The sequence below is a fragment of the Podarcis raffonei genome, chromosome 2 (genome assembly GCF_027172205.1).
Source record: "Podarcis raffonei isolate rPodRaf1 chromosome 2, rPodRaf1.pri, whole genome shotgun sequence".
In the NCBI taxonomy this organism is placed as follows: domain Eukaryota; kingdom Metazoa; phylum Chordata; class Lepidosauria; order Squamata; family Lacertidae; genus Podarcis; species Podarcis raffonei.
In genome coordinates this window covers 119,978,465-120,006,177 of record NC_070603.1, presented here as the reverse complement: position 1 = coordinate 120,006,177, position 27,713 = coordinate 119,978,465, and the positions used below count along the sequence as shown (strand labels likewise).

At 49.3% G+C, this 27,713-nt stretch overlaps 2 protein-coding genes across 4 annotated transcripts in view; both read left to right on the top strand.

Moving 5' to 3' along the window:
* Positions 1 to 3,980: 3,980 nt before the first annotated feature.
* On the top strand, positions 3,981 to 13,814 carry LOC128408702 (zinc finger protein 436-like). The gene is made up of 5 exons (XM_053378713.1): positions 3,981 to 4,183; positions 6,933 to 7,739; positions 9,588 to 9,720; positions 11,811 to 12,062; positions 12,689 to 13,814. The coding sequence occupies exons 2-5, from the start codon at positions 7,023 to 7,025 to the stop codon at positions 13,774 to 13,776; spliced, it is 2,190 nt and encodes a 729-aa protein (XP_053234688.1). The 5' UTR covers positions 3,981 to 4,183; positions 6,933 to 7,022; the 3' UTR covers positions 13,777 to 13,814.
* Positions 13,815 to 21,632: 7,818 nt separating this feature from the next.
* Positions 21,633 to 27,713, top strand: part of LOC128408701 (zinc finger and SCAN domain-containing protein 31-like) — a 68,714-nt gene continuing 62,633 nt past the window's right edge. Inside the window, exons 1-4 of one of the 3 annotated variants that reach the window (XM_053378711.1) lie at positions 21,633 to 21,789; positions 23,675 to 24,478; positions 25,134 to 25,260; positions 25,972 to 26,847. In XM_053378711.1, coding sequence (XP_053234686.1) covers positions 23,756 to 24,478; positions 25,134 to 25,260; positions 25,972 to 26,798 — 1,677 coding nt within the window. In that variant the 5' untranslated portion in view covers positions 21,633 to 21,789; positions 23,675 to 23,755 and the 3' untranslated portion in view covers positions 26,799 to 26,847. Of the gene's footprint in view, positions 21,790 to 23,674; positions 24,479 to 25,133; positions 25,261 to 25,971; positions 27,102 to 27,713 lie in introns of those variants that run through there. The other 2 variants (XM_053378712.1, XM_053378710.1) reach the window with 2 other exon arrangements.

Below are 27,713 nucleotides of genomic sequence, written 5' to 3'. Positions count from 1 at the left end.
GGGTTGGCCCAATGTGAAAAGCATGAGGATCCGTCCTTCAAAACCACGTTTTTGGGCTATGGTGTTGCCAGGAAGCCGTGGATCCGAGTTTTTGTGGTGCAGGCTGTGCCCCTGGCCATGATGTGTGATTTGACAGTGAGTTTGGGGTGGCCCAATGTGAAAAGCGTGAGGATCCATGAGGATCCGTGCTTCAAAACCACGTTTTTGGGCCACAATATGGCCAGGAAGCCGTGGATCCGAGTTTTTCGTGGTGCAGGCTGTGCCCATGGCCATGATGTGTGATTTGACAGTGAGTTTGAGTTGTCCCAATGCAAAAAGTGTGAGGATCCGTGAGGATCCGTGCTTCGAAACCACGTTTTTGGGCCATGGTGTGGCCAGGAAGCCGTGGATCTCAGTTTTTTGTAGTGCAGGCTGTGCCCCTGGCCATGATGTGTGATTTGACAGTGAATTTGGGCTGATCTAGTGCAAAAAGCGTTAGGATCCGTGAGGATCCGTGCTTCAAAACCACGTTTTTGGTCCATGGTGTTGCCAGGAAGCGATGGATCTGAGTTTTCTGTGGTGCAGGCTGTGCCCCTGGACATGTTGTGTGATTTGACAGCGAGTTTCGGTTGGCCCAATACGAAAAGTGTGAGGATCCATGAGGATCCATGCTTCAAAACCACGTTTTTGGGCCGTGGTATGACCAGGAAGCCGTGGATCCGTGTTTTTTGTGGTGGAAGTTGTGCCCCTGGCCATGATGTTTGATGTGATGGTGACTTTGGGCTGATCTAGTGCAAAAATAATGAGGATCCATGAGGATCCATGCTTCAAAACCACGTTTTTGGGCCATGCCGTTGCCAGATGACCGTGGATCTGAGTTTTCTGTGGTGCAGGCTGTGCCCCTGGACATGATGTGTGACATGACAGTGAGTTTAGGGTAGCTCAATGCAAAAAGCGTGAGGATCCATGAGGATCCGTGCTTCAAAACCATGTTTTTGGGCCACGGTATGGCCAGGAAGTCGTGGATCCATGATTTTTGTGGTGTAGGCTGTGCCCCTGGCTATGATATGTGATTTGACAGTAGGTTTGGGTTGGCCCAATGCAAAAATCATGAGGATCCATGAGGATCCGTGCTTCAAAACCACGTTTTTGAGCCACGGTATCGCCAGGAAGCCGTGGATCCGTTATTTTTGTGGTGGGTGCTGTGCCCCTGGCCATAATATTTGATCTGATGGTGACTTTGGGCTGGTCTTGTGCAAAAATCATGAGGATCCATGAGGATCCATGCTTCGGTACCACGTTTTTGAGCCACGGTATGGCCCGGCAGGCGTGGATCCGAGTTTTTTGTGGTGTAGGCTGTGCCCCTGGCTATGATATGTGATTTGACAGTGGGTTTGGGTTGGCCCAATGCAAAAATCATGAGGATCCATGAGGATCCGTGCTTCAAAACCACGTTTTTGAGCCACGGTATCGCCAGGAAGCCGTGGATCCGTTATTTTTGTGGTGGATGCTGTGCCCATGGCCATGATGTTTGATCTGATGGTGACTTTGGGCTGGTCTTGTGCAAAAATCATGAGGATCCATGAGGATCCATGCTTCGGTACCACGTTTTTGAGCCACGGTATGGCCCGGCAGGCGTGGATCCGAGTTTTTTGTGGTGTAGGCTGTGCCCCTGGCTATGATATGTGATTTGACAGTGGGTTTGGGTTGGCCCAATGCAAAAAGCGTGAGGATCCATGAGGATCCGTGCTTGAAAACCACGTTTTTGGGCCATGCCACTGCCAGATAACTGTGGATCTCAGTTTTTTGTGGTGGATGCTGTGCCCCTGGACATGATGTGTGATTTGACGGTGAGTTTGGGTTGGCCCAATGCAAAAAGCGTGAGGATCCATGAGGATCCGTGCTTGAAAACCACATTTTTGAGCCATGGAGTGGCCAGGAAGCCGTGGATCCGTGATTTTTGTGGTGCAAGCTGTGCCCCTGCAAATCATGTGTGATTTGACGGTGACTTTGGGCTGATATAGTGCAAAAAGCGTGAGGATCCATGAGGATCCGTGCTTGAAAACCACGTTTTTGGCCATGTAGTGGCCAGGAAGCCGTGGATCTGAGTTTTTTGTGGTGCAGGCTGTGCCCCTGGACATGATGTGTGATTTGACAGTGAGTTTGGGTTGTCCCAATGCAAAAAGCGTGAGGATCCATGAGGATCCGTGCTTGAAAACCACGTTTTTGGGCCATGGAGTGGCCAGGAAGCCGTGGATCCGAGTTTTTTTGTGGTGGATGCTGTGCCCCTGGACATGATGTGTGATTTGACAGTGAGTTTGGGTTGGCCCAATGCAAAAAGCGTGAGGATCCATGAGGATCCGTGCTTGAAAACCACGTTTTTGGGCCATGGAGTGTCCAGGAAGCCGTGGATCTGAGTTTTTTGTGGTGTAAGCTGTGCCCCTGGCCATGATGTGTGATTTGACGGTGAATTTGGGTTGGCCCAATGCAAAAAGCGTGAGGATCCATGAGGATCCGTGCTTGAAAACCACGTTTTTGAGCCATGGAGTGGCCAGGAAGCCGAGGATCCGTAATTTTTGTGGTGCAGGTTGTGCCACTGGGAATGATGTGTGATTTGATGGTGAGTTTGGGTTGGCCCTATGCAAAAAGCGTGTGGATCCATGAAGATCCGTGCTTCAAAACCACGTTTTTGGGCCACGGTTTCGCCAGGAAGCCGTGGATCTGTGATTTTTGTGGTGGATGCTGTGCCCATGGCCATGATCTTTGATCTGATGGTGAGTTTGGGCTGATCTAGTGGAAAAATCATGAGGATCCATGAGGATCCGTGTTTTTTAACCATGTTTTTGCGCCCCTGCGCCGCCCCGAAACAGTGGATGCGTGATTTTTTTGATGCTTTCTACAGAGTAAGACATGGTCTACAGTATCATGGTGGTTTTATTTAATTTGAATGAAAAAATCATATGAATTCACGAGGATCCGTGTAGATCCGCCTTTTACGTTTTTCCCAAAATACTAAACATTAAGTAGAATATAAAAAGTAAAAATGGAAAAAACCATGCAAAATAAAATATCTGTAAAAATGGAAAATATAAAAACCCCCAAAATAGTATGAAATATGAAAAAATACAATACAATATGACTGATTAAAAATGGAATAGAACGGTAGAGTTGGAAGGGGCCACAAGGGTCATCTAGTCCGACCCCCTGCAATGCAGGAATTGTTTCACCCAAGGTGGGACTCGAACCCACAACCCTGAGATGAAGAGCTTCATGCTTTCCTGACTCAGTTCTAAAATATAGCTGTGTGTCATGAAAAATGAAACAAATATATAGAAAACCGAAAAATACCCTTGAGGCTATGAATGCCATAAATAGGGGGTTACAGATAGGTAGCCGTGTTGGTCTGCCATAGTCAAAAAAAAATTTTTTTTCCTTCCAGTAGCACCTTAAAGACCAACTAAGTTAGTTCTTGGTATGAGCTTTCGTGTGCATGCACACTTCTTCAGATACACTGAAACAGAAGTTGCCAGATCCTTCTATATAGTGAGAAGGTGGGGAGGGGTATTACTCAGAAGGGTGGTGGGAATGGGTGATTGGCAGATAGCTGTGATGAGCCTGTTGACGACTCTTAACGACTGCAATATTTCTTACAGGAAAAAGCAAGGGTAGTGTGCATGCACACGAAAGCTCATACCAAGAACTAACTTAGTTGGTCTTTAAGGTGCTACTGGAAGGAAAAAAATTTTTTTGTTATAAATAGGGGGGTGCGTGTGTGTGAGAGAGAGGGAGGGAGAGCGAGAGCGATGCACAAAGAGTTAAAGCAGAAAGAGGCTGCGATTCCTAGCAAGGACGCTGCAACACGGGGTGCTTTTCAACGCAGCAGTCCCTCTCCCCCCTCGCCCGGAAAAGTGTGTGTGTGCACGCGTTGCGCGCCTGGTTTGGTGCACGGAGATTCCCGGGGGGCAAGCGGGGCTCGGGGGAGGCGGACTGGGTGCGGGGAGGGCGCTAATTAGCGAAAGAGACAATCAGGGGGTTCCTTCCCCGCTCCCAGCATCTAGGGGAGGGTCGCGTGTTCCCTTTTGGGGAGGAGAGTGGTGGGCTGGCTCCTTTTCAGATTTCTGCACAGCAAACCGCCGCTGAAAAGGTGCGCCAGACGATTATGCTGCCATATTATTATTGTTATTAAAATAATTCATTTGAAAAGGTTGGAATAGGCAATGCTGCTACATTGTCATGTTGATGCTGTGTTACCGTTGTTTTATTTGACGCCTGTGCTGCTGTATAATCCTGTTTATTCCTGCGTATTATTTGATTTTACAAATTCGTTCACACAAATAATATTCTTGCACATACTAGAATTTTACACAAGATTCTTCCGAATCTTAGGACTCCCCCCCGCCACTCCATGGGTTCTTGTAAGTAACCTTTTTAGCTGCATATTTTAGGTCAATCCAATTTACAGTCCTCCATTGTATCCAAATCATATTTATTCTTATGAAGACAGCCATGCAGCTGTATTATTGCTTGAAAAGGTGCTGTGTTGTTGTTGTTGTATTATTGCTTAAAAAGGTGCTGTGTTGTTGTCGTTGTCGTTATGAATGATAATCATCCCTATTGTCCTGGCCTCAAAAGATGAGTTGTCAAGGAGACGGCGAAGAATTGATTTGTGTTGACTTTGCAAACTGCGTCAGCTTGAAAGGGAAGAAGCAACACAATGCACAGAACAGCCTCCTGCCTTATCTAGTGACATGTTGTTTAGGTTGTTTTACAGGTTTGGCCATTTAAGTGGCATGGAGGGACCACTAGCCAACATCTTTGGGGCCTTTGCCATGATGTTAGCAGAGCCTCTTCTGCCCTATGCCTTGGCTCCTTATTTAGGAGGCAACAACGCTGCAATTATAATTACTTCACAACCCCCAGGGCCCCTTTCGACTTTGGGAATTGTAGCACAACAAGGAGAGAATAGGGGATGCCCTAAAACTCTGAGCACCGTTAACAAATTATACTTCCCAGGATACTTTGTGGGGAGCGGTCTGATCCTGATATATCTTCTTCGGCGATCACTTGTAGCCAAGTAAGATTTTCTTCCGTAAACACAGTTTTAACAGTGAGTCCATAAGTGACTCTGGAGGCTAATTCTGGATCCGCACATCCTTCCACAGTGGGGACATTGGTTTCCGGGCAGGAGTTGATCACTGTGTGGATTTGCCAAATGTGCCTTCCTCTTAGCTAGTTTCTCCCTTTCGTCCTGAGTTCGAGTGTCTTCAAAGTCCATGGCACCTTTGGTAAAGGCTGTTCTCCAACTGGAGCGCTCGCAGGCCAGTGTTTCCCAGTTGTCAGTGTGTATACTACATTTTTTAAGATTTGCCTTGAGAGAGTCTTTGAACCTCTTTTGTTGACCACCAGCATTACGCTTTCCATTTTTAAGTTTGGAATGGAGTACTGTATTTTTCGCTCTATAGGACGCACCGGCCCATAGGATGCACCTAGATTTTGGGGGGGGAATAAAGGGGGGGAAAAATTATTTCCCCTCCCCCCAGGCGCGGGGCTGGGGCAGGGGAAGCCCGAGCTTTCCCCGACCCCAGCCCCCAGAACGGGAGCCAGAGCGATGCCGAAGCTGCGCGCAGCTTCTGCATCGCTCTGGGAGCTTGCCAGGCTGGGGGGATAGTTTCCTGAAGCCTGGAGAGCGAGAAGGGTCGGTGCGAAAGCCTGCATTCACCCCATAGGACGCACACACATTCCCCCTTCATTTTTGGAGGGGAAAAAGTGCGTCCTATAGGGCGAAAACTACGGTAGTTGCTTTGGGAGACGATAATCAGGCATCCGCACAACATGACCAATCCAACAAAGTTGATGGATGTTGAAGAATAATTGCTTCAACACTGGTGATCTTTGCTTCTTCCAGTACACTGGCATTATTTCGCCTGACTTCCCAAGTGATGTGTAATTTTTTTTGGAGACACCATTGATGGAATCTTTCGAGGAGTTGGAAATGGCGTTCATAAGTGGTCCATGATCCTGATATATATGTGTACAGGGGCGGGAGTCTGGCAAACATCCTCACTTTTGACTTCCTGACTTTTCCTGAAGACATTGTGTTTTTTTATGCTAACAGGCCTTTATAGCTGTTTGATTTCTACAGTGGTACATCTGAATACGAACTTAATTCATTCCGGGGGTCTGTTCTTACCCCGAAACATTCGTATCCAGAGGCGCACTGTTCTGCGCAGATGCGGGCGGTGAAAACCTTTACTTCCAGGTTTGCCGTGTGCGTAGCCCGAAGCATTCGCAAAGGGGGCCGTTTGTATCCAGAGGTACCACTTTGTTCTGGATTAGCTGGTCACTTTTACTTTTTTATAAAAAAAACAAAAAACACAGTGTTTTATGTTTTAACACTGCCTTGGCATTTCATCATGCAGCAGTGAAAAAAGATATGATTTTGTACAATGCATAAAATAAATGTCAGTAGATCTATCAAGAATGATGGCCATGAGCAGTGTTTTTTTCTGGGGATACACAGGTGTACGCATACCCCTAAACATTTTGTGAATCTTTGTACTTTTGTCCATTTACTGTATTTATTTGAACTATAAAATGGTGATTTTCTTGAGTCAAAATGAGAGCACCCCTAAACTTTTTTTTTTAGGAAAAAAAGCACTGGCCATGAGTAACTTAGGCCCATTTCTTTTGATGGGTTTGCTCTAAATTCTGCCAGATTCTTGGCTTTTAGGTTCTAATTTTGTTGTAATAGAGACCCTGTTCATTTAATCATATGTGGTACACACCACTTAAGGGATTTCTGAAACCTTAAATGGTTTCTAAATCCATTTAATTGAATAGACCTGGAGCAGACCAGGAAGCTCTTAATCTCAGGCTTGTGGATTTGAGCCCCACATCAGGCAAAAGATTCTTGCCTTTTTTACGATTCTGTGATCTTTCTTTGCTATACCCAGGGAGCTACCCCTAGAATGTGGCAGCATCAACCGCCACGACTCTCTGGGTTACTCTGAGTCCCTCGGGCTGCCAGCCAAGGTGGAACCGGCATGAAAATGGACCCAGGAAGCTGTCCGCAAGGGGAGGCGCTGGACGGCAGCGGGAAGGACCCCCATGAGATCGTTGGAGAAGTTGTCCAAAAAACACCAGACGCAACCTTAGTTAAACAAGAGCCCTGTGAGGGTTTGCTTCAACACTGGGAAGCCCAATGGCAGGAGTTCCTGAAGATGGTGGAGGCCCCTCAGCCCCTCAGCCCCACTGGCCCGTTGCCGGAGGAGCCCAAGCCATGGGGCGACCCTAAGGCCTTTCTGGCCACCTTTGAGCAAGTGGCCGAAGCCTGCCAGTGGCCCCAGGAGGAGTGGGCAGCCCGGCTCCTGCCGGCCCTCGGCGGTGGAGCCAAGCAGGCTTTCCTTGCACTCGAAGTCGGAGACAGAGAGGATTATGGGAAAGTGAAGGCGGCCATCTTGCGCTGGGATGCTCTGAGGCAGGAGAAGCAGCGGCAGCGCTTCAGGGGCTTCTGCTACCAGCAGGCCAAGGGGCCGAGGGGGGCCCATAGGCAGCTCCGGGACCTTTGCCAGGCGTGGCTGAAGATCGAGAGGCACTCCAAGGAGCAGATCCTGGAGCTGCTGGTTCTGGAGCAGCTCCTGGCCATCCTTCCGGCCGACGTCCAGAGCTGGGTCAGGCAGTGGGGGCCAGAGACATGCGCCCAGGCGGTGGCCCTGGCCGAGGACTTCCTCCAGAAGGATGCTGAAAGGATGGAGAAGCAGGTGAGGAGGAAAATATAATAATAATATAATAATAATTTATTTTTTATACCCCACCCATCTGGCTGGGTATCCCCAGCCACCCTGGGTGGCTTCCAACAAAGTATTAAAATACAGTGGTCTGTTAAACATTAAAAGCTTCCCTAAACAGGGCTGCCTTCAGATGTCTTCTAAAAGTCTGGTAGTTGTTGTTCTCTTTGACATCTGGTGGGAGGGTTTTCCACAGGACGGGTGCCACCACCGAGAAGGCCCTCTACCTGGTTCCCTGTAACTTGGCTTCTCTCAGCAAGGGAACCGCCAGAAGGCCCTCAGAGCTAGACCTCAGTGTCCGGGCAGAACGGTGGGGGTGGAGATGCTCCTTTTGTAAATCTGTAAAAATGATTTACAGATGGTATTTAACTCTGAGTAGGCTTGCTAAGATCTTTAAGGCTGAATCAGATAAGTGTTGGAGATGCAAAGAGGTGGAGGGAACTTTCTTCCACATGTGGTGGACATGTAAAAGGGTAAAAGAGTATTGGGAAATAATCCATAATGAATTGAAAAAAATGTTCAAAAGCACTTTCCCCAATAAACCAGAGTTTATTGTTGGGGATAATTCAGATGGAAATTCCCAGGTGTCAAAAAAGGTTATTTATGCATGCCACTACTGCGGCCTGTGTTTTGTTAGCCCAAAAATGGAAAACCAGCGAGGTCCCAACCTTTTAATTATTTTATTTTATTTTTAAAAAATATTTATTAATTTAAATTACAGACATATGCAAAGAATTGACAAAGAATTTAAAATCTCATACTACAAAAAGAAAATTAAAGAAAAAATATTAAGAAAAAAGAAAAGAAAGTACAGAAAAAAGAAAGAAAAAGCAGATTTACGTGCATAAAAAAACTTAATCTTCCTAATTAATACTTAAATAAACACTTAAATAAAAAAGACTTCTGACAAAACAAGTCTTCCAGTCATTCTCATTGTACTGTTTATACTGTTGTTTTATATTCTTTAATATTGTTCCCATCTACTCCACAAACGGTATTTGTTGTGTTTACAGGTATCACTCAAGTTCTGCTAATATGGTGTGGTTGGTACAATATGATCTTATACAATCCTTATATTCTCCATTCTCCAAATATTTTCTGGTTCAATGCTCCTCTAACTCTTCCCGTCAGTTTTGCTAGTTGTAAATATTCTAACATGTGTATCTGCCAATCTGTGATTGTCAGTATTGTTTCATATTTCCACTTCCTCGCCACAAGAATTCTTGCTGCTGTGGTGGCATAAATGAACTTAAGGCTTTAAGATGTTTTTCCCTCCAACGTTGCCAAGGGCTGCCGAAAGAGGCCTCGCGGGATACGGGTTGGTCCTTGTTGTTGTTGTTTAGTCTTTTAGTCATGCCTGACTCTTCGTGACCCCATGGACCAGAGCACGCCAGGCACTCCTGTCTTCCACTGCCTCCTGCAGTTTGGTCAAACTCATGCTGGTAGCTTTGAGAACACTGTCCAACCATCTCGTCCTCTGTCGTCCCCTTCTCCTTGTGCCCTCCATCTTTCCCAACATCAGGGTCTTTTCCAGGGAGTCTTCTCTTCTCATGAGGTGGTCAAAGTATTGGAGCCTCAGCTTCAGGATCTGTCCTTCCAGTGAGCACTCAGGGCTGATTTCCTTCAGAATGGAGAGATTTGATCTTCTTGCAGTCCATGGGACTCTCAAGAGTCTCCTCCAGCACCATAATTCAAAAACATCAATTCTTCGGCGATCAGCCTTCTTTATGGTCCAGGTCTCACTTCCATACATCACTACTTCCATACATCACTACGGGTTGGTCCACCCTGCTTTAAATTGTTGCTCTCGCCCATTTCCAGGTGCTCACTCTCCTCGCGGAGGCGGCCGTCAGTTTCACGGGGCCAAGCCAGGATCCTGTAGATGCTGACCAGAAACAGCTCAGCGTGGCAGCCAAGCAGGAGGACTGCGGCAGCGGAGAGGCTGGTCTCCTAGGTGAGCATTGTTACCTGCCTGACTTCCTGGCGGGAGCAGAGAAAATCCCAGCAGAGCTCAAAATCCTGGGAGCAGGCAGCGCAGCTCAGTGGCACTTGGGAGGTTGCGGGTTCGAGGCTCTGTAGGCTCAGCTCCAACAGCGAAAGCCGCTGTCGGGCTCCTAGCTCCCCTCAGCCCCATCTGGGAGCTCCAAATTCATGGAGCCAACAGTGTCTGCTATCTATGGTGGCTATGCTCTACCTGCACTGCTGGAGGCAGCGCAGTCGGTAGAGGGAGGCCCCATTAGCTAAAGTGGTGTCTCAGGTTAAGAACAGTTTCAAGAACAGACCTCCAGAACAAATTAAGTTCTTAACCTGAGGTACCACTGTATAACTGAAGGAGCGTCAACACCCCTATCATTCAGCCAGGACACTGAGGTACAGCTCCGAGGGCCTTTTGGCAGTTCCCTTGCTTCGAGAAGTGAGATTATAGGGAACCAGAGGCAGAGGGCCTTCTCGGTAGTGGCACCCGCCCTTTGAAACACCCTCCCATCAGATGTCAAGGAAATAAACAACTACCTGACTTTTAGAAGACATCAGAAGGCAACTCTGTTTCGGGAAGTTTTTAATGTTTGATTTTTTACCGTGTTTTTAATTTTCTGTTGGTTGCCACTCAGAGTGGCTGGGGAAACCCAGCCAGATGGGCGGGGTATAAATAATAAATTTTTATTAACAACACAACAAGACAGAAGAATTAAAAATAAAATAAAATAAGATCGCACATGGGTGAATGGGAACCGGGGGTGTAGAGGAATTTGAAATATTATTTATAATATAAAAGCTTTAATGTAAAATTTCTAACTGTGCTGTATTTGTATACATCAAAGGGAAGTTTAGAGTAATTAGGTATATTTTAATTTAGTTAATTATGTAATAGGTTTAAGTTAGAAAATGAATATGGATGTTGAATTTGATGTTTGTAATTTTTCTTTTTTTGGTTTTGGAAATAATAAATTATTATTATTATTATTATTATTATTATTATTATTATTAGGCTGTTGCACTTGGGTGCTCCTTTAGGATCAAGCCAGTAGACACCTTTCTCCAAATGGAGACGTCTTCATCAAAATCTTGTTGGTTAATCCATTGGAAAGACAGTTTTGTATTGGGTTCATTAAGAACATAGGAAGAGTTTCCTGGATCAGGCCAATGGACAGTTGTTAGTCCAGCATCCTGTTCTCACAGTGGCCAACCAGAGGCAGGATTCAAGCACAAGAGCTCTCTTCCTTCCTGTGGTTTCTGGCGACTGGCGTTCAGAAGTATTGGTTGCTCCAGTCATGGAGGCAAAGTGTAGCCACCAATAGCCTTTTTCTCTGTAGAATCATTGAACTGTAGAGTTGAATGGGGTCCTGAGGGCAATCTAGTCCAACCCCCTGCAGTGCAGGAATCTCGACTCAAGCCTCCAAGACAGATGGCCTCCATGAAGGGACCTGTTGATGGCATTTTACCATTGTACTGTGGAGAGTGTATTAATTTATGGTCCGTGTGTGTGGTTTGGGAGCTGCACTGTCAGGGGAAAAACAATGCTGTCCAGGGTTGTAAAGACTGCAGAGAGAATAATTGGGGGCACTCTTCCCACCTTGGATCAAATCTATGCTTCCAGGTGTCATATGAAAGCGGCAGAGATAGTGCACAACAGTGCGCACCCCGGAAATGATCTCTTTCAGCTTCTGCCTTCTGGAAGAAGGTACAGGGTTATAAAGACTAGGACTAGCCGTCTGAGAAACAGTTTCTATCCAAAGCGATTTTGGTTTTAAACACAGTGTAAGGTAGTCTCTGTGGGAATATATTGTATTTAATTATGGGGTATCAGAGTTTAAGGGGGCTAACCAGGCTGGGATAGGTGGGATAGCAGGCTTGTTGGTTTTTGAATGTCTGATGTAGATTTTTTCAATTTCGTTGTTCTGTATGGGACAATGAAAATAAAGATTATCGTATGAAGGTTCTTTTCTTATGTTCTCATTTTAAAATCTGGTTTCATTGCCCCTGACCCCTGCTCTTTGCTAGGGCTGACCGTACGTTTGTGATTGGGATAACTCTCTTTTTCCCTAGCCGCTGAAGGCTGTGATGACGCTTGCGAAGAAGCAAAGTACACCCCAGGCGGTCTGGAGCAATTGGGGGTCCACGGACTGCCTCTGGAGAGGACAGAACAGAGCATTTCCCCATGGAATAAGCAGGAGAATCGCCACATAAGAGAGAGCTGTCAGGAGATCGACTCAGAGAAGGCCACACATGGATCCATTCCTTTCAGAGGAGATCTCAATGATGTTGGCGATGTCACAGTCCAGCAAAGAATCTCCAACGGTAAGAGACGGGACACATATTCGATGGGTGTTACTCGACTTAGGTAAAGGTAAAGGGACCCCCGGCCATTAGGTCCAGTCGTGGCCGACTCTGGGGTTGCGGCGCACATCTCGCTTTATTGGCCGAGGGAGCCGGCGTACAGCTTCCGGGTCATGTGGCCAGCATGACTAAGCCGCTTCTGGCGAACCAGAGCAGCGCACGAACACGCCGTTTACCTTCCTGCCGGAGCAGTACATATTTATCTACTTGCACTTGACATGCTTTCGAACTGCTAGGTTGGCAGGAGCTGGGACTGAGCAACGGGAGCTCACCCCGTCGCGGGGATTCGAACCGCCAACCTTCTGATCGGCAAGTCCTAGGCTCTGTGATTTAACCCACAGCGCCACTCGCGTCCCTGCTTGACTTAAGTTTCACTCAAAGTAGAAATTAACGGACCTAACTTAGCTTCATTCATCAGCGGGTCTACTCGGAGTAAAATGCGATTGAATATTACCCACTGCTTGTGAGAAAATACCGTCATACTTCATGTTACATTTGCTTCATGCAAAATCATGAATTTGCTTCATGGTTCTCGCTGTCCTCATACATGCCTCTTTCCTTTCCTTCTTTTTTCCATGTTCTGTTAGATGGCAGGCAGGTGAGAGCATTTGAAGGGAAGCACAGTTGCCTGGGGAGCCTGGAGCGAGCGGAATGGTACCCGATCCCTCCCGGGCGCCAAGGAAACGACCCCCTGCTCTCGGGGCACAAAAGAGCCCCGGCTCAGAAAGCGCCCTACCGGTGCGGCGAGTGCGGGAAGAGCCTCAGCCGCAAGGACAACCTGACCCGGCACCAGCAGATGCACGAGGGGAAGAAGAAGCCCCACCAGTGCTCCTCCTGCCCCAAGACCTTCCGGGATAAGTCTCACCTGATCCGCCACGAGAGGATCCACACGGGGGAGAAGCCCTTCCGCTGCGCCGCCTGTGGCAAGAGCTTCAGCTGCAACTCCTACCTGGTGGTGCACGAGAGGATCCACACGGGCGAGAAGCCGTACGCCTGCGCCGCTTGCGGAAAGACCTTCAGCTGCAACTCGTACCTCCTGCGCCACCGGCGCATGCACACGGGCGACCGGCCCTACAAGTGCGCCGCGTGCGGGAAGCGCTTCGCCTGCAGCTCCAACCTCATCCTTCACAGGCGGACCCACACGGGCGAGAGGCCCTACGAGTGCGCCTCCTGCCCCAAGACTTTCCGCCAGAGGTCTCACCTGATCTTCCACGAAAGGATCCACACCAAGGAGAAGCCCTTCCAGTGCCTCGCCTGCGGGAAGAGCTTCGGGCGCAACGCCCAGCTGGCGCAGCACAAGAGGAGCCACACGGGGGAGAAGCTCCACAAATGCTCCGTCTGCGCCAAGCGCTTCAGCTGCGTCTCCTACCTCATCCAGCACACGAGGATCCATCAGCGGGACAAGCCCCACAAGTGCCCCGACTGCGGGAAGAGCTTCCGCCGGAGCGCCGAGCTCTCCTCGCACCGCAGGATCCACACGGGGGAGAAGCCGTACCGCTGCTTTGAGTGCGGGAAGACCTTTGGCTGGAGCGCGGGCCTCACCTCGCACCGGCGGACCCACACGGGCGAGAAGCCCCACAAATGTGCGGCCTGCGGGAAATGCTTCAGCCGCAAGCGGCTCCTCCTTGCGCATGGCAGGGTCCACGTCGGGGAGAAGCCCCACGAGCCGTCTTGACTGCGGGAGAGCTTTGTTTCGAACTCGCGTCTCGCGAGCCGTGAGAAAAACCCACACAGAGGAAGCTGTGTAAACTGTTGCTGGCCTGCTTGTCATTGCTGGAGTCTCCAGCTCGTTCAGAGGAGAAACCTTGCCTTGGTTACTCGTAAGGGTTTGCTGGTTAATCAGAACGCTCCCTGAAATGAACAGAGGAAAAGCACCACAGGAACCTAATGTGCAAGAAAATAAGAGAACAGCCCCCTTGGACTTAAAATCAATTTATTCAGAGACAGAGACCCTAGCTCTCTCAGATAGGGGTACAGTCATACAGTGCTACCTCTGGATGTGAATGGGATCCGTTCTGGAACCCCGTTTGCATCCTGAAGTGAACGCAATCTGCGCGTGCGTGGGTCGTGATTTGCCACTTCTGCGTATGCGCATGACATCACTTTGAGCGTCTGTGCGTGCACGAGCGGTGAAACCCGGAAGTAACGTGTTCTGTTACTTCCAGGTCGCTGCGGAGCGCAACCTGAAAATGCTCAACCCGAAGCTACTTCAACCCGAGGTATGACTGTACCTTGGAAACTGAATGCCTTGGCACATGAAGGTTTGGGCTCCCGAATGCCGCAAACCTGGAAGTGTGCATTCTGGTTTGTGAACGTTCTTTGGAAGCCGAATGTCCGATGTGGCTTCTAATTGGCTGCAGGAGCTTCCTGCAGCCAACCAGAAGCCACACTTTGGTTGTTGAACGTTTTGGAAGTCGAATGGACTTCCGGAACAGATTCCGTTCGACTTCCAAGGTACGACTGTGTTCCAAGTTTCCCCCCTGCAGCAGGGATGACCACATGTGGCTCTCTCTGATTTCATTCAGTTTTTAACCTGATTTCATGCAGGTGGGGGGAATGAAAGAAAAGAGGGTGGTTGAGAGAGAGAGAAGGGGGTGGCACAGAGAGAAAAGGGGAAACTGAGGGAGAGAGAAAGGGCGTAAAAGAGGCGGTTGAGAGAGAGACACCTACAGAGACAGGTGTCCCACCCATTTTTGGCTCTGGTCCTGTCCACTTTGGGCTTTGGCCCCACCCACCGTTGACTCCTCCCTCTACCTCTGCTGGCATGTGGCTCCCAAGGGAATGTAGACCCTGACAGAAAGGAAAAAACAGGTTTGTTAGCCCGTCCCACGAGAAAGGTATTGTACCATTCTAGGGAGAAGCTGTCGCTCATTTTGGTATGGCAACTGCTTTGCATGCAGAAGGTTTCAGGTCCTGCCTTTGCCACCTCCAATCAAAGGGATCAGGGAGCTGGAGACTTCTGGGGAAGGTTCGATCCGGACTCGCTGAGCTTGGGAGTGACCTCATGAGACTCGGGCTTTCAGAGTTGGCAGGTGTGGGGTTGTGCTGTGAAAATCTCTCACTTTGCACCAGTGGGGGGAACTCCCACAATAATTCTAAGGGAAGACACACTTCCCTTTGTTTAAAAAACTTTGAAGACTGTTTTATTACCAATGATTGTTTAATCTGTGTGAGATTCAAGCAGTTTTTGTTTGATCATCAAACGGATTGAAACAAATGAGTTTGGTGCACTCAGTTTTCTTTCATCGAGAGCGGCAGTTCTGGGAAATCTTTGCAGAGGTATCACAGAATAATAGAAAGCTGGGGAAGGGGGAAAAATCTTTGGGGAGTAAGAAATGGTTTAGTGTTGCTTTAGACCAGGGGTGAGGCCTACCTGTTGCTGGACTACAAATACCATCATCCCTGACCACTGGTCTTGCTTGCCTTGGCTGATGGTAGTCAAAGTCCAATAACCGCTTGGAGGGCCCCAAGCTTGCCTGAAAGATCCCCTGCCTGAAACCGTTAGAGAGCTGCTGCCGATCCGTGCTGACAATACTGATCTACATGGACCAAAAGTCTAACTCAGTACAGTCATACCTTGGGTTAGATGTGCTTCAGGTTGAGCATTTTCAAGATACGCTCCGTGGCGACCCAGAAGTAACAGAGCACGTTACTTCCGGGTTTCGCCACACGCGCAGACGCTCAAAATGACGTCACGCGCATGCGCGGAAGCGGCAAAACGCGACCTGTGCATGCGCAGGCGCATCTTACGTTTTACTCAGGATGTGAATGGGGCTCTGGAACGGATCCTGTTCGCATCCAGAGGTACCACTGTACAGTTGTACCTTGGAAGTCGAACGGAATCTGGTCCGGAAGTCCGTTCGACTTCCAAAACGTTCGGAAACCAAAGTGCGGCTTCCAATTGGTTGCAGGAAGCTCCTGCAGCCAATCTGAAGCCCCGTCGGATGTTCGACTTCCAAAAATAGTCCGCAAACCGGAACAGTCACTTCTGGGTTTGCGGTGTTCGGGAGCCAAAACATTCGAGAGCTAAGCTATTTGAAAACAAAGGCATGGCGGATTATTATCATGATCATGATCATGATCATGATGAAATTTAATTGAAATTTAATAAATCGTTAAATTTATTACCTACCCTTTGCCAGCAGGTCCAAGTGTGGGTTACAACAATTAAAAATTCAAACGTTCTTCTTTTCCCAGGCCTTTGGTTAATTAACCTATCTTTGAAACTGTGTGTGTGTCTTTCGGGGGGGGGGAGGTTATTGTTTTGTTTGTTATTACGTTATGTATTTTTGTGTTTTTATACTGTAAACCTGTGATCCTCTGATGAAGGATGCTATATAAATTTAATAAATATTTTTTAGAAAAAACAAAACTGGACTACAATCGCAGGAATAGGGTATGCCCTGCAAATACGCCTCTCAGGTACCAGAGGGGACAAAGTAAAGAGCTGTACCTTCAGGACTGGCTCTTAGGGTAAGTCTGGAGATGGCTTATTATGGGAAAGACACCAGGGAGGACTTGTTCTGTACACTCCAAAGCTAAGCCTTGTCAGCTGGGATATCTCAGCTGGTAGAGCACGAGACTTACCGTATTTTTCGCTCTATAGGACGCACTTTTCCCCCTCCAAAAATGAAGGGGAAATGTGTGTGCGTCCTATGGAGCGAATGCAGGCTCCCTGGCTTCAGCGATAGCAAGGCAAAGCCTCCGAAGCCTGCGCTCCGGAGGCTTTGCGTTGCTTCCGCTGAAGCCAGGAGAGTCTGCTCTTTGAGGCTGGCGGTGGGGAAAGCAGCGCTTCCCCCATCGCCAGCCCCAGAGGATGGGGGGCAGCAGGAAGGCGCGCAACGCCTTCCCGCTACTCTCCAACCCGGCTTCGAGGCTGGCGGTGGGGAAAGCAGCGCTTCCCCCATCGCCAGCCCCAGAGGATGGGGGGCAGCAGGAAGGCGTGCGACGCCTTCCCGCTACTCTCCAACCCGGGTTGGAGGCTGGCGGTGGGGAAAGCAGCGCTTCCCCCATCGCCAGCCCCAGAGATTGGGGGGCAGCGGGAAGGCAGCGATGCCTTCCCGCTACTCTCCAACCCGGGTTGGAGGCTGGCGGTGGGGAAAGCAGCGCTTCCCCCATCGGCAGCCCCAGAGATTGGGGGGCAGCGGGAAGGCAGCGATGCCTTCCCGCTACTCTCCAACCCGGGTTGGAGGCTGGCGGTGGGGAAAGCAGCGCTTCCCCCATCGCCAGCCCCAGAGATTGGGGGGCAGCGGGAAGGCAGCGATGCCTTCCCGCTACTCTCCAACCCGGGTTGGAGGCTGGCGGTGGGGAAAGCAGCGCTTCCCCCATCGCCAGCCCCAGAGATTGGGGGGCAGCGGGAAGGCGTGCGACGCCTTCCCGCTACTCTCCAACCCGGGTTGGAGGCTGGCGGTGGGGAAAGCAGCGCTTCCCCCATCGCCAGCCCCAGAGATTGGGGGGCAGCGGGAAGGCAGCGATGCCTTCCCGCTACTCTCCAACCCGGGTTGGAGGCTGGCGGTGGGGAAAGCAGTGCTTCCCCCATCGCCAGCCCCAGAGATTGGGGGGCAGCGGGAAGGCAGCGATGCCTTCCCGCTACTCTCCAACCCGGGTTGGAGGCTGGCGGTGGGGAAAGCAGCGCTTCCCCCATCGCCAGCCCCAGAGATTGGGGGGCAGCGGGAAGGCAGCGATGCCTTCCCGCTACTCTCCAACCCGGGTTGGAGGCTGGCGGTGGGGAAAGCAGCGCTTCCCCCATCGCCAGCCCCAGAGATTGGGGGGCAGCGGGAAGGCGTGCGATGCCTTCCCGCTACTCTCCAACCCTCCTGTGGGCTTTTGGGGGAGATGGGGGAATTCCCCCACCTCCCGCAAAAGCAGGCAAAAGCCAGGCGCTCTTTAAAGGGGCTCCGTGGCTTCTGCTGGCTTTTCTAGGAGGTGGGGGAATTCCCCCACCTCCTAGAAAAGCCCGCAGGAGCCGCGCACCCTTTAAAGAGCGAGCGGTTCTTGGGGGCTTTTCCCCAAGGAGGGAGAAGGGACTGACGGGCCGTTTCAGTCCCTTCTCCCTCCTGGTCGAAAAGCCCGCAGGAGTCACGCGGGGCTCCTGTGGGCTTTTGCGGGAGGTGGGGGAATTCTGCCACCTCCCGCAAAAGCAGGGAGAAGGTCTTGGAGTAGCGCACAGGCTGCGTGCAGCCTGTCCACTGCTCCCAGAGCTGGGGGGGGGGAATCATATTTTTTCCTTGATTTCCCCCCCTGAAAACTACGTGCGTCCTATGGTCCGGTGCGTCCAATCGTGCGAAAAATACGGTAATCTCAGAATCAGGGGTTTGAGCTGCATGTTGGGGGTGAGTTTTCTGCATTGCAGGGGATCATAGCTGTCAAGGTTTCCCTTTTTAAAAGGGAAATTCTTTTATTCCAAATAGGATTCCTCGCAAGAAAAGGGAAAAGTTGACAGCTATGCAGGGGGTTGGACTAGATGAACCTTGGGGTCCCTTCCAACTCCGTTACGTGCAGTAGACATTGGCGGAAAACACAATTTAAGTCACTCTGAAAGAAGATATTGGAGCACTCCAGATCATTTGCTTGAGTATATATGCAAAATAAGAGATACAAAAAATTAACAGCAACACGCTCCCCGCAATATAAACCCCACTAAACAGTCTGTCAAGAGTCTGTTTGGCAGCCTCCGCTTTTGTAGCTGGAGTCAGTCCGGGGCCTGCCCTCCCAGACCAGGTGGGAAAAGACCTGCAAGGCAGGGAGCAGCTTTTCCAGGACTCGCAGACAATGAGGGGAACTCAGGCGGCAGTATGTCTTGAGCAATACTGAGATAGATGGATCTGACTCTGTTTAAGGCATCTTCCCATTTTCCTACTGTGCCCTGTTCAGAAAGCTTGTTTTTAAGAACATAAGAAGTTCCCACCCTGTTCTCACAGTGGCTGTGCTGATGTAAAAAATTGGGGTTTGGCTTTTGCTGCCCAAGTTCCCAAGGGACTCTTGAGTCCCCTAAATCCATGATCAGTCAGAGAAGTGTAATAAATGAAAATCTGCCCTTATTCCCTTATGGGGAACACAAGAATCATAGAATCATAGAGTTGGAAGAGACCACAAGGGCCATCGAGTCCAACCCCCTGCCAGAGCCCTTATAGAGTCCTTTGTAGGTTCTCCATCCGTCAGAGAAAATAACAGAGGCCAACCAGAGAATATTGAGAAGCAAAGCAGCTTGTAAGCCTGATCTTTATTGAACTGTTGCAACAGGGTGCTCCCCTCACCCGCAGGAAAGGAGGAGGACCCAGAACCCAGGTGTGTCCGCCCTTATATAGACACTTTAAATTGCCCACCCTGGAGTCCAAGAACACCCCCAGAAACATCATACATACATCACAGAAAGGGCGGTCTACAGCAGAAATCTAAGTGGGTTGTTTATCTCCTGTCGTTGTTTATGTCCTATCTGCCAGGTTACCTGTTAATGCTTACCCTGGGGAACCTGGCCAGTCTTTTGTAGTGACAAATACCCAGTTCTTGAGCCAGGCCACAGGCTCACCCCATTCATACACAGATATACCCTCAAGACAGGATTTGTGAAGGAAAAGACAATGGGGAGGCGTTTCCATTTTCCTTTGACCTTGCAGAGTAAACATTTGGTCAGTTTGGGAGGCAAAATGGCTCCAGGACTGCCCTACACTGCTTCAGACGTATGGTTCACATATTTATGTACGTGTTTGCTTGGTACAATTACGAACATTTATTATTATACATATAAGACCTTAATATAGGGCAAGATGGTAAATACTTTAGTTTCTAAATACTTACAAACCTATTGACAGCTTAACAAAAACTTAGTGGGATTTGCAAGTGAAAAGACAATGGGGAAGCTCTCCCCATCTCCTTCCCCCAACTGCATATGAATATTTGAGGTCATTTTGGAAGAGTCAAAGTGGCTTTTTGGGATTGTTCTGTGTGCTAAAATAAAGTATCATTTCTCTCAAGGCATTTTCCTCTGTGTGCAACTTAAATTTTACATCAGTGCCCATGGGGAACATGCAAGTAGGACCAGAGAAAAGTACCATTTTCTCCCCTCTTGCAGCTCCCAGAATTGAAAAGCATTACGGCCTCTTGACCATGGCTAGAAGCCATTGATAGCCTCCATCTCCAAGACCAATCTTTTAAAGCCATGTTTGGGAATGTTACAGGAAAAATCTGAGGGCTCCCTTGGACAACAAGTAAAGACACCAACCAGAGTAAATTGAAGCAAATCAGCAGCCTGTAGGCTTGGTCTTTATTGAAGAAAGACTGTCGCGACAGGGTGCTCCCCTCACTTGCAGGTGAGAGGAAAGACCCAGAAAAAATGGTGTGCCAGGTCTTATAAAAACTTTTGAAATTCCCATCCCCTAGGTCAAGCCCACCCCCAGAAACATCATGCATACATTACAGAAAGGAGGGGTTGAGGGAGGAGTTGTGGTGGTAACCTGAGTGTCCTGTCACCTTGCTGGTTCCCCCTTTCCCCCTCCCCAGGAATTATTCTCTGAAGACAAAATGTAGTCGCAGTTTCCGGCCCCCTGAGGGAAGATCTGATCATTGTCCTTTGTTTCAGTCCATGCTGAATCCACTCCCATATGGAAGTTCTTTGTGATCTTGATTGTCTTCTGTCTGGGATCATCAGGGTTGGCATAGCAACTGGGCAGGGCTCCTGTGGATGTGCTGAGACAGTGAAGGGATTATGGCTGCCCAGGACCAAGCCACCCCCCTTTGATAGTCCTTGTCATATGGAGTAAAATAAAATGGAACAGTGCAAATCCGATATATGGTTGATTTTCTATGAATTTATAACAGAAATGTGGCGTATGTAGTGTGTGTGTGTGTGTGTGTGTGTGAAGTTTGTACAAACAGAATGATTGGGGTGGGGGGGGGGTTCCTGCTACAGGAACTTGTCTCATGTAATTATTCACTGTGTGAAGAAGCATTTTCTTTCGCTTCCTGTGGCAGAGAGTCCCATAATCAGTTTTGCTCTGCTGTCCTGGAAAGAAGACTTTTCCTTTTGCCTGTCCCGAATCTTCCAGCGTTCAGTTTCCTTTGATGTCCACAGGTTCTCACGTTAAGGGGGAGGGACCTTTCTCCATCCATCCGCTTTTTTCGATCAAGGGAGGATTTGTGGAATATGAAAACTTGCTCACTACTCAGAAAAAAACCTTTTTATTGGTCCTAACAAAAAGTATCATTATCTTTTAAAAATTTTATTGTTACATTCTAACCCTTACCCATGCTTCACCACAAAGGAAGGAAACAGAGCAATGCAAAAACACAATTATAAGTGAAAAAGGGTTTGCAATTAAAAGAAAAGGGTGGGTAAAATAAAATAAAATAAAATAAATGAAATGAACACCCTTTTATCTCAGGTGTACAGGATAAAAAGATGCTTCTTCAGCCTATGATGAAAGCTATGATGAAAGCTATACTGTACAATTAAGGTGCTAGAGGAAACACTGTCCCTGTGTGTAAAAGGGGATTTTCCCACTGCCTATGGAGGAGTTAAAACGAGAGAGTTCCTTGGAGGACCCTCCAGCTTCCTAGAAAGGAGGAAACGGAAGTGGTGAAAACATAACCCAGGATGTAAACACTGGAAAGCCCCGTTTCCTGTTCCATCCTCTTTCCCCTTCCCCCCGGAAACCGATTCTCTTTTTTTGGTGTGGGGCTATGCCTTTAGGTGAGGTTATCATTACACAGTCTCTTCGTTTTGTTGTTGGGGCTGGAGCTCCTGAAGGAGAAGCCCGATTCTGGGATGAGAAGGAGACCAGATCAAAGGGGGGTGGGGAGGGAGGAGGAATTGCACCTGCAAAGGGAGGTGAAGCAGGTGACAGGTGGTGAAGCCCAGGCAGGGCTGCAGAGTTCCTGAGACACCCTCTCCTGCTGACTGACGTGGGTCTTGCACGATGGAATGCTTCCTAGTGGTCGATAATGCCTTGCACCTAGAAAGCTAGTAGCTCAGGGTTCTAGCCTCCACCTCCTCCCTGATCTATTATTTGCTTTGCATAAGACCCCAGGCTCATTCTCCATCCCGGTTGCCACTGAAGGGTAAGATGTGAAGGGGATAAGCTCAGAGCGATTTGCAGCAAAAAGGGGGCTTTGCATGCAAAAGTTCCCGGATTCAGTCTCCTGCTACGTTTGTAATCTTGCTGTACACAGCAGTGATTATTTTATGAGAGGGCAGTATATCAATGCAGATATCTATCTGTCTATCTATCTATCTATCTATCTATCATCTACCATCTAGCTACCTACCTACCTACCTACCTGTGTCTGTCTGTCTGTCTGTCTGTCTGTCTGTCTATGTCTTTGGCACCCCCAGGTAGGGTTGGGAATGTCCCCTGCCTGAAATGGCTTTGCCCATTATTGTACACAGTACTTGGCTGGGCGGGTCTGACAGTAGGTAGCCTCTTCCGATATTCCTGCATGCATTGGACTGCCATATGTCTTGAATTTCTCAGGCATAGCTGGTATTCTGCCCTCCAGGCGTAAAATTGCTGAACTGTCCAGGAAAATGGAAAAAGCTCAACAACTTTTGTGCCCGGATTTTCACTATTTGAAAAATTGCAGCCCTGCGCATGCAGATATTCCCGTCGCCACCATATGGTGTTGGGGGCACGTTCAGTGACCCGAGTTTCCATCTCCAGGTTATAAACCAGAATAGCAGTAGCAATGGCATTTCTTCTTCTTCTTTTTGTAAAGGTTGCGGACTTGAGATGTGTGTTTGCTTTGTTTGTTATTGAAGTGTGTGGATTTCTAAGCTATGAGGCACTGTGTGTGATGCAGGGACTCCCCATCCTCTCATGGAGGGGGGGGGCATTTGGTTATGTTATCCTCACCCCGCAGGTCTCATTCTCAATGAGAGGATAAATCCGTGGCCACAGTGTGGCGTTTGTGGTTAGAGTGCTAGGCCAGGAGCTGGGACATGGGTTCAAATCCCCGATTGGCCGTGAAGCTCACTATGTAACTTTGAGGGCCAGTCGCCTGCCTCTCAGCCTAACCAACCTTATATGTAAAAGGTAAAGGTAAAGGGACCCCTGACCATTAGGTCCAGTCGTGGCTGACTCTGGGGTTGCGGTGCTCATCTCGCTTTATTGGCTGAGGGAGCCGGCCTACAGCTTCCGGGTCATGTGGCCAGCAGGACTAAGCTGCTTCTGGCGAACCAGAGCAGAGCACGGAAACGCCATTTACCTTCCCACCTGAGCGGTACCTATTTATCTACTTGCACTTTGAGGTGCTTTCAAACTGCTAGGTTGGCAGGAGCAGGGACCGAGCAACGGGAGCTCATCCTGTCGCGGGGATTCGAACCGCCGACCTTCTGATCGGCAAGCCCTAGGCTCCTTGGTTTAACCCACAGTGCCACCCGCTTCCCTAACCTTATATGAGGAAGGAGCAAAACATCTATGCCCCCTTGATCTCTTTGGAGGAAAAAGATGGGATATAAATTAAATAAATAAATAAATAAATAAGAAAGAAAGAAAATAAGCTGACATAAAATGTTTGATGATGATCTTGAAACAAATGTTCATTTGTGTTCCTTTCTTCCTCTCCCCCACCCTCTGAAGAAGAAATCCCCTTTTCTGGGCATCTACGGAAATATTTGGAGACTGTCAGTGTCCTGCGGAGGAATTGCCACCAGCCTGCAGATGGAAGACCCGCTAGGCCTCAGACTGGTGGAAGGGTCAGAGGGATCTGGGGAAAATGCTCATGTTACCCAGAAATACCCAAGAAGGACGCCACATTCGCAGCAAAAGGTGAAACAGGAGCCAAAGGAAGGGATCCTTCAGTGCTGGGAAGCCCAGTGGCAGCAGTTCCTGAAGGAAGTGGAGTCTCCTCACTCGGCGTGGGGGATCCCACAGTGGCCAGAGGAGCCCACCCCCTGGCATGACGCCAAGGCCTTCTTCGCCTCCTTTGAGCAAGTGGCCAAAGCCTGCCAGTGGCCCAAAGAGGAGTGGGTGGCTCGACTCCTGCCGGCACTCAGCGGACAGGCCAAATGGGCTTTTGGCAGCTTGGAGGCAAGAGACAGAGAGGATTATGGGAAAGTCAAGGCGGCCATCTTGCACGGGGACGCCATCAGCAGGGAGAAGCAGCGCCAGCACTTCCGGCGCTTCTGCTACCAGGAGGCTGACGGTCCGAGAGGGGCCTACAGCCATCTCCAGGAGCTCTGCCACCGCTGGCTGAAAGTGGAGAGGCACACCAAGGAGCAGATCCTGGAGCTGCTAATCCTGGAGCAGTTCCTGACCATCCTGCCATCAGAGATCCAGAGCTGGGTCAGGGAATGCGGCCCGGACAGCTGTTCCCAGGCGGTGGCCCTGGCGGAGGATTTTCTACAGAGGCAGAAGGAGACAGAGAGATGGGAACAGCAGAAGGTGAGGAGGTCTAATCCAGGTGGAGGAACCTCAGGCACGGTGGGCCAAATGCATCCCCCAGCCCCGAACAGGACACTTCCCAGGCTACATCCCAAGCCATCTTCTTCAGACCATCCTTGAGTGTTTATTGTCTGGCTGGGGTGACAAATAATCATAGTATAATAATTTATTACTTATACCCCGCCCATCTGGCCAGGTCTCCCCATCCTCTCTGGGCGGCTCCCAACAGAATATTAAAAGCACAATAAAAGGTTAAGCATTAAAAAGTCTCCACCCCCATCGTTCAGCCCGGACACTGAGATCCAGCTCTGAGGGCCTTCTGTCGGTTCCCTCCCTGCAAGAAGTGAGGATACAGGGAACCAGGCAGAGGGCCTTCTCGGTAGTGGCACCCGCCCTGTGGAACGTCCTCCCATAAGATGTCAAGGAAATAAACAACTACCTGACTTTTAGAAGACATCTGAAGGCAGTCCTGTTAAGGGAAGTTTTTAATGAGTGACATTTTGATGATTTTTAATCTTTGTTGGAAGCCGCCCAGAGTGGCTGGGGAAACCCAGCCAGATGGGCGGGGTACAAATATCGGCAATAAATAAATAAATAAATAAATAAATAAATAAATAATAATTTGGGTAAAACTGATTCATGTTTCTTGTTTCAGGAGCCTCTGCTGGGTAAGGAGGGTGCTGTTGGTTTCTTAGGAACAGAGCAAATTTCTGTGCTTCCAGCCCAGACGCAGCCACACAGAGAAGCAAAGGAGGAGAATGACTGTGGTGACAGCCTGCTGGGTAAGCACAAAATCACAGAATTGTAGCATCGGAAGAGATTTCAAGGGGTCATCTAGTCCAACCCACTGCAGTACAGGAATCACATCTAAAGAATCTACCAGAAATGAGCTGCTGAGCTCATTAGACATGACATTAATAAAGTTAACAGAAATAACAGAGGTAACAAATCACTGGGTTAAACTGACCCAAAGTCCAGAGGTAGCATCATTATCAATTTACGATGGGGTGGAAGGTTCGCAGGCCATGAAGGACTTGCTCACAAATTTATTGACAGCTGCACGAATTATGATAGCTAGGAAGTGGAAGGGGCAAGCGGAATATAAAATGGAAGAATGGTATAAAGAGGTGTGGGATATAGCTATTAACGATGAATGAACATGTGCCATTAAGGTAAGATGGGGAATATGCAGGAGAAATGATTTTGAGGAGATATGGAAGGTGTTTGTAGAATTTGTACTGTTAAAACGGAAAGGGGTCAAACCATTGCAAGAGGAGTTGAAATTTTGGGAGGTTGGATAGTTACAATGGAATGGTCTCGGGGGTGGGGTGCACATTGTTATTCTTATTTATTTATGATTATTACTTTGTCAAAAAAACACAAACAAACAGTTAACTCCAACTTTGAGTGGTGTGATTTACTGCCGACTCGCTCTTTGATAGGTTTGCTGGCCTGATCCCTCAGGCTAATCTTCTTTCTCTTGATTCCAACAGATTACAGGCAAACGAATGAGCACAACGATTTGCAGGCAAGGCCCAAGCCAGTGGAGTTTCATCGGGCGCCCCAAAGGAGGTCCGTTGATTGCAGTCCCCGGGGTCCTGAGCAGGGGCAAACTGCCCCGAAGGAGCTCATACCCAAAACCAAACAGGGAAACCACATCCGGAACAGATTGGTGGTGTCTGTTTCCCCCGCAGCAAATGGAAAGATCCTCGTCGAAAGCCCACTGCCCCAGACGCAGAAGATGTGTGTCACGTCTGGGGAGGACTTTGGACAGGACTCGGGCGAAAACGCTCCGGAGAGGCCCTACCACCGGTGCTCCACCTGCGGGAAAACCTTTGGCCAGAGCTCGCACCTTCTCTTCCACCAGAGGACCCACGACGTGGAGAAGCCGTACAAGTGCACCCAGTGCAGGAGCAGTTTCCACTCGCGCCAGGGCCTCATCTACCACCAGCGGAGCCATGCGGGCGAGAAGCCCTACAAGTGCTCCTTTTGCGGGAAGACCTTCAGCCAGAGCTCCCACCTGCTGGTGCACTGCAGGAGCCACACGGGGGAGAAGCCCTTCAAGTGCCCTGCCTGCGGGAAGTGCTTCAGCCGGAACTCGCTGCTGACTGTCCACGAGAGGACCCACACGGGGGAGAAACCCTACAAGTGCTCACAGTGTGGGAGTAGGTTCCACTCGGGATCAGGGCTCATCAACCACAAGAGGATCCACACCGGTGTGAAGCCCTACAAGTGTGCCGAGTGCGGGAGGGACTTCATCCGCAAAGCGCACCTCGCCAGGCACCAGAGCGTACACAGTGAAGACAAGGCGGGCACCTGACCCTCCTGTCTTTCCCCCTGGGACGGGTGGGAAGCCAGTGAGAGCCAGTGTGGTGTCATGGTTAAGAGCGGTGGACTCGTAATCTGGGGAACTGGGTTCGCTTCCCCGCTCCTCCACATGCAGCTGCAGGGTGACCTTGGGCTAGTCACACTTCTCTGAAGTCTCTCAGCCCCACTCACCTCACAGAGTGTTTGTTGTGAGGGGGAAGGGAAAGGAGATTGTGAGCCGCTTTGAGAGCCTAGGACTTGCTGATCAGAAGGTCGGTGGTTTGAATCACCGTGACGGGGTGAGCTCCCATTGCTCTGTCCCAAGCTTCTGCTAACCTAGCAGTTCAAAAGCACGTCGAAAGCAGTTCAAAGTGCAAGTAGATAAATTGGTACCGCTCCGGCAGGAAGGTAAACGGTGTTTCCATGCGCTCCTCTGGTTTACCAGAAGCGGCTTAGTCATGCTGGCCACATGACCCAGAAGCTGTACGCCGGCTCCCTCTGCCAATAAAGCGAGATGAGCGCCGCAACCCCAGAGTCGGCCACAACTGGGCCTAATGGTCAGGGGTCCATTTACCTTTACCTTTAGGGTAGTGATAAAGTGGGATATCAAATCCAAACTCTTCTTCTTCTTCTTTTGGGGGCTTTCTGTTCGGAAGACGAGAGAACATGGCAGAGGGATGCTCTGCAGCTTCTGTCTTAGGAACAGGCATCTTTTAAATGGGTCTGGGCCCGAAAATAAACTCCTTTTTGTTAACTGCTCTGTAGTGGGTAAGGGGGCAGAATTTGTCGCCTCTTCTGGGGAGGAAAAAACTTAAACGCGATGCAGAGTTTCCAAAAAACAGACCAGAGGCAATTGTACTTCATCCAGCAGAGCTTTACTGGCTGCTGAAGGCAAATGAGCATAATGGTCACATTCAGGATTGGCACA

Bases quoted from the DNA above. Each gene is read 5' to 3' on its own strand.
- LOC128408702 (XM_053378713.1), top strand. From the start codon at position 7,023: ATGAAAATGGACCCAGGAAGCTGTCCGCAAGGGGAGGCGCTGGACGGC. The intron at 7,740-9,587 runs GTGAGGAGGAAA...GCCCATTTCCAG, and splicing joins CTGAAAGGATGGAGAAGCAG to GTGCTCACTCTCCTCGCGGA. The intron at 12,063-12,688 runs GTAAGAGACGGG...ATGTTCTGTTAG, and splicing joins CCAGCAAAGAATCTCCAACG to ATGGCAGGCAGGTGAGAGCA.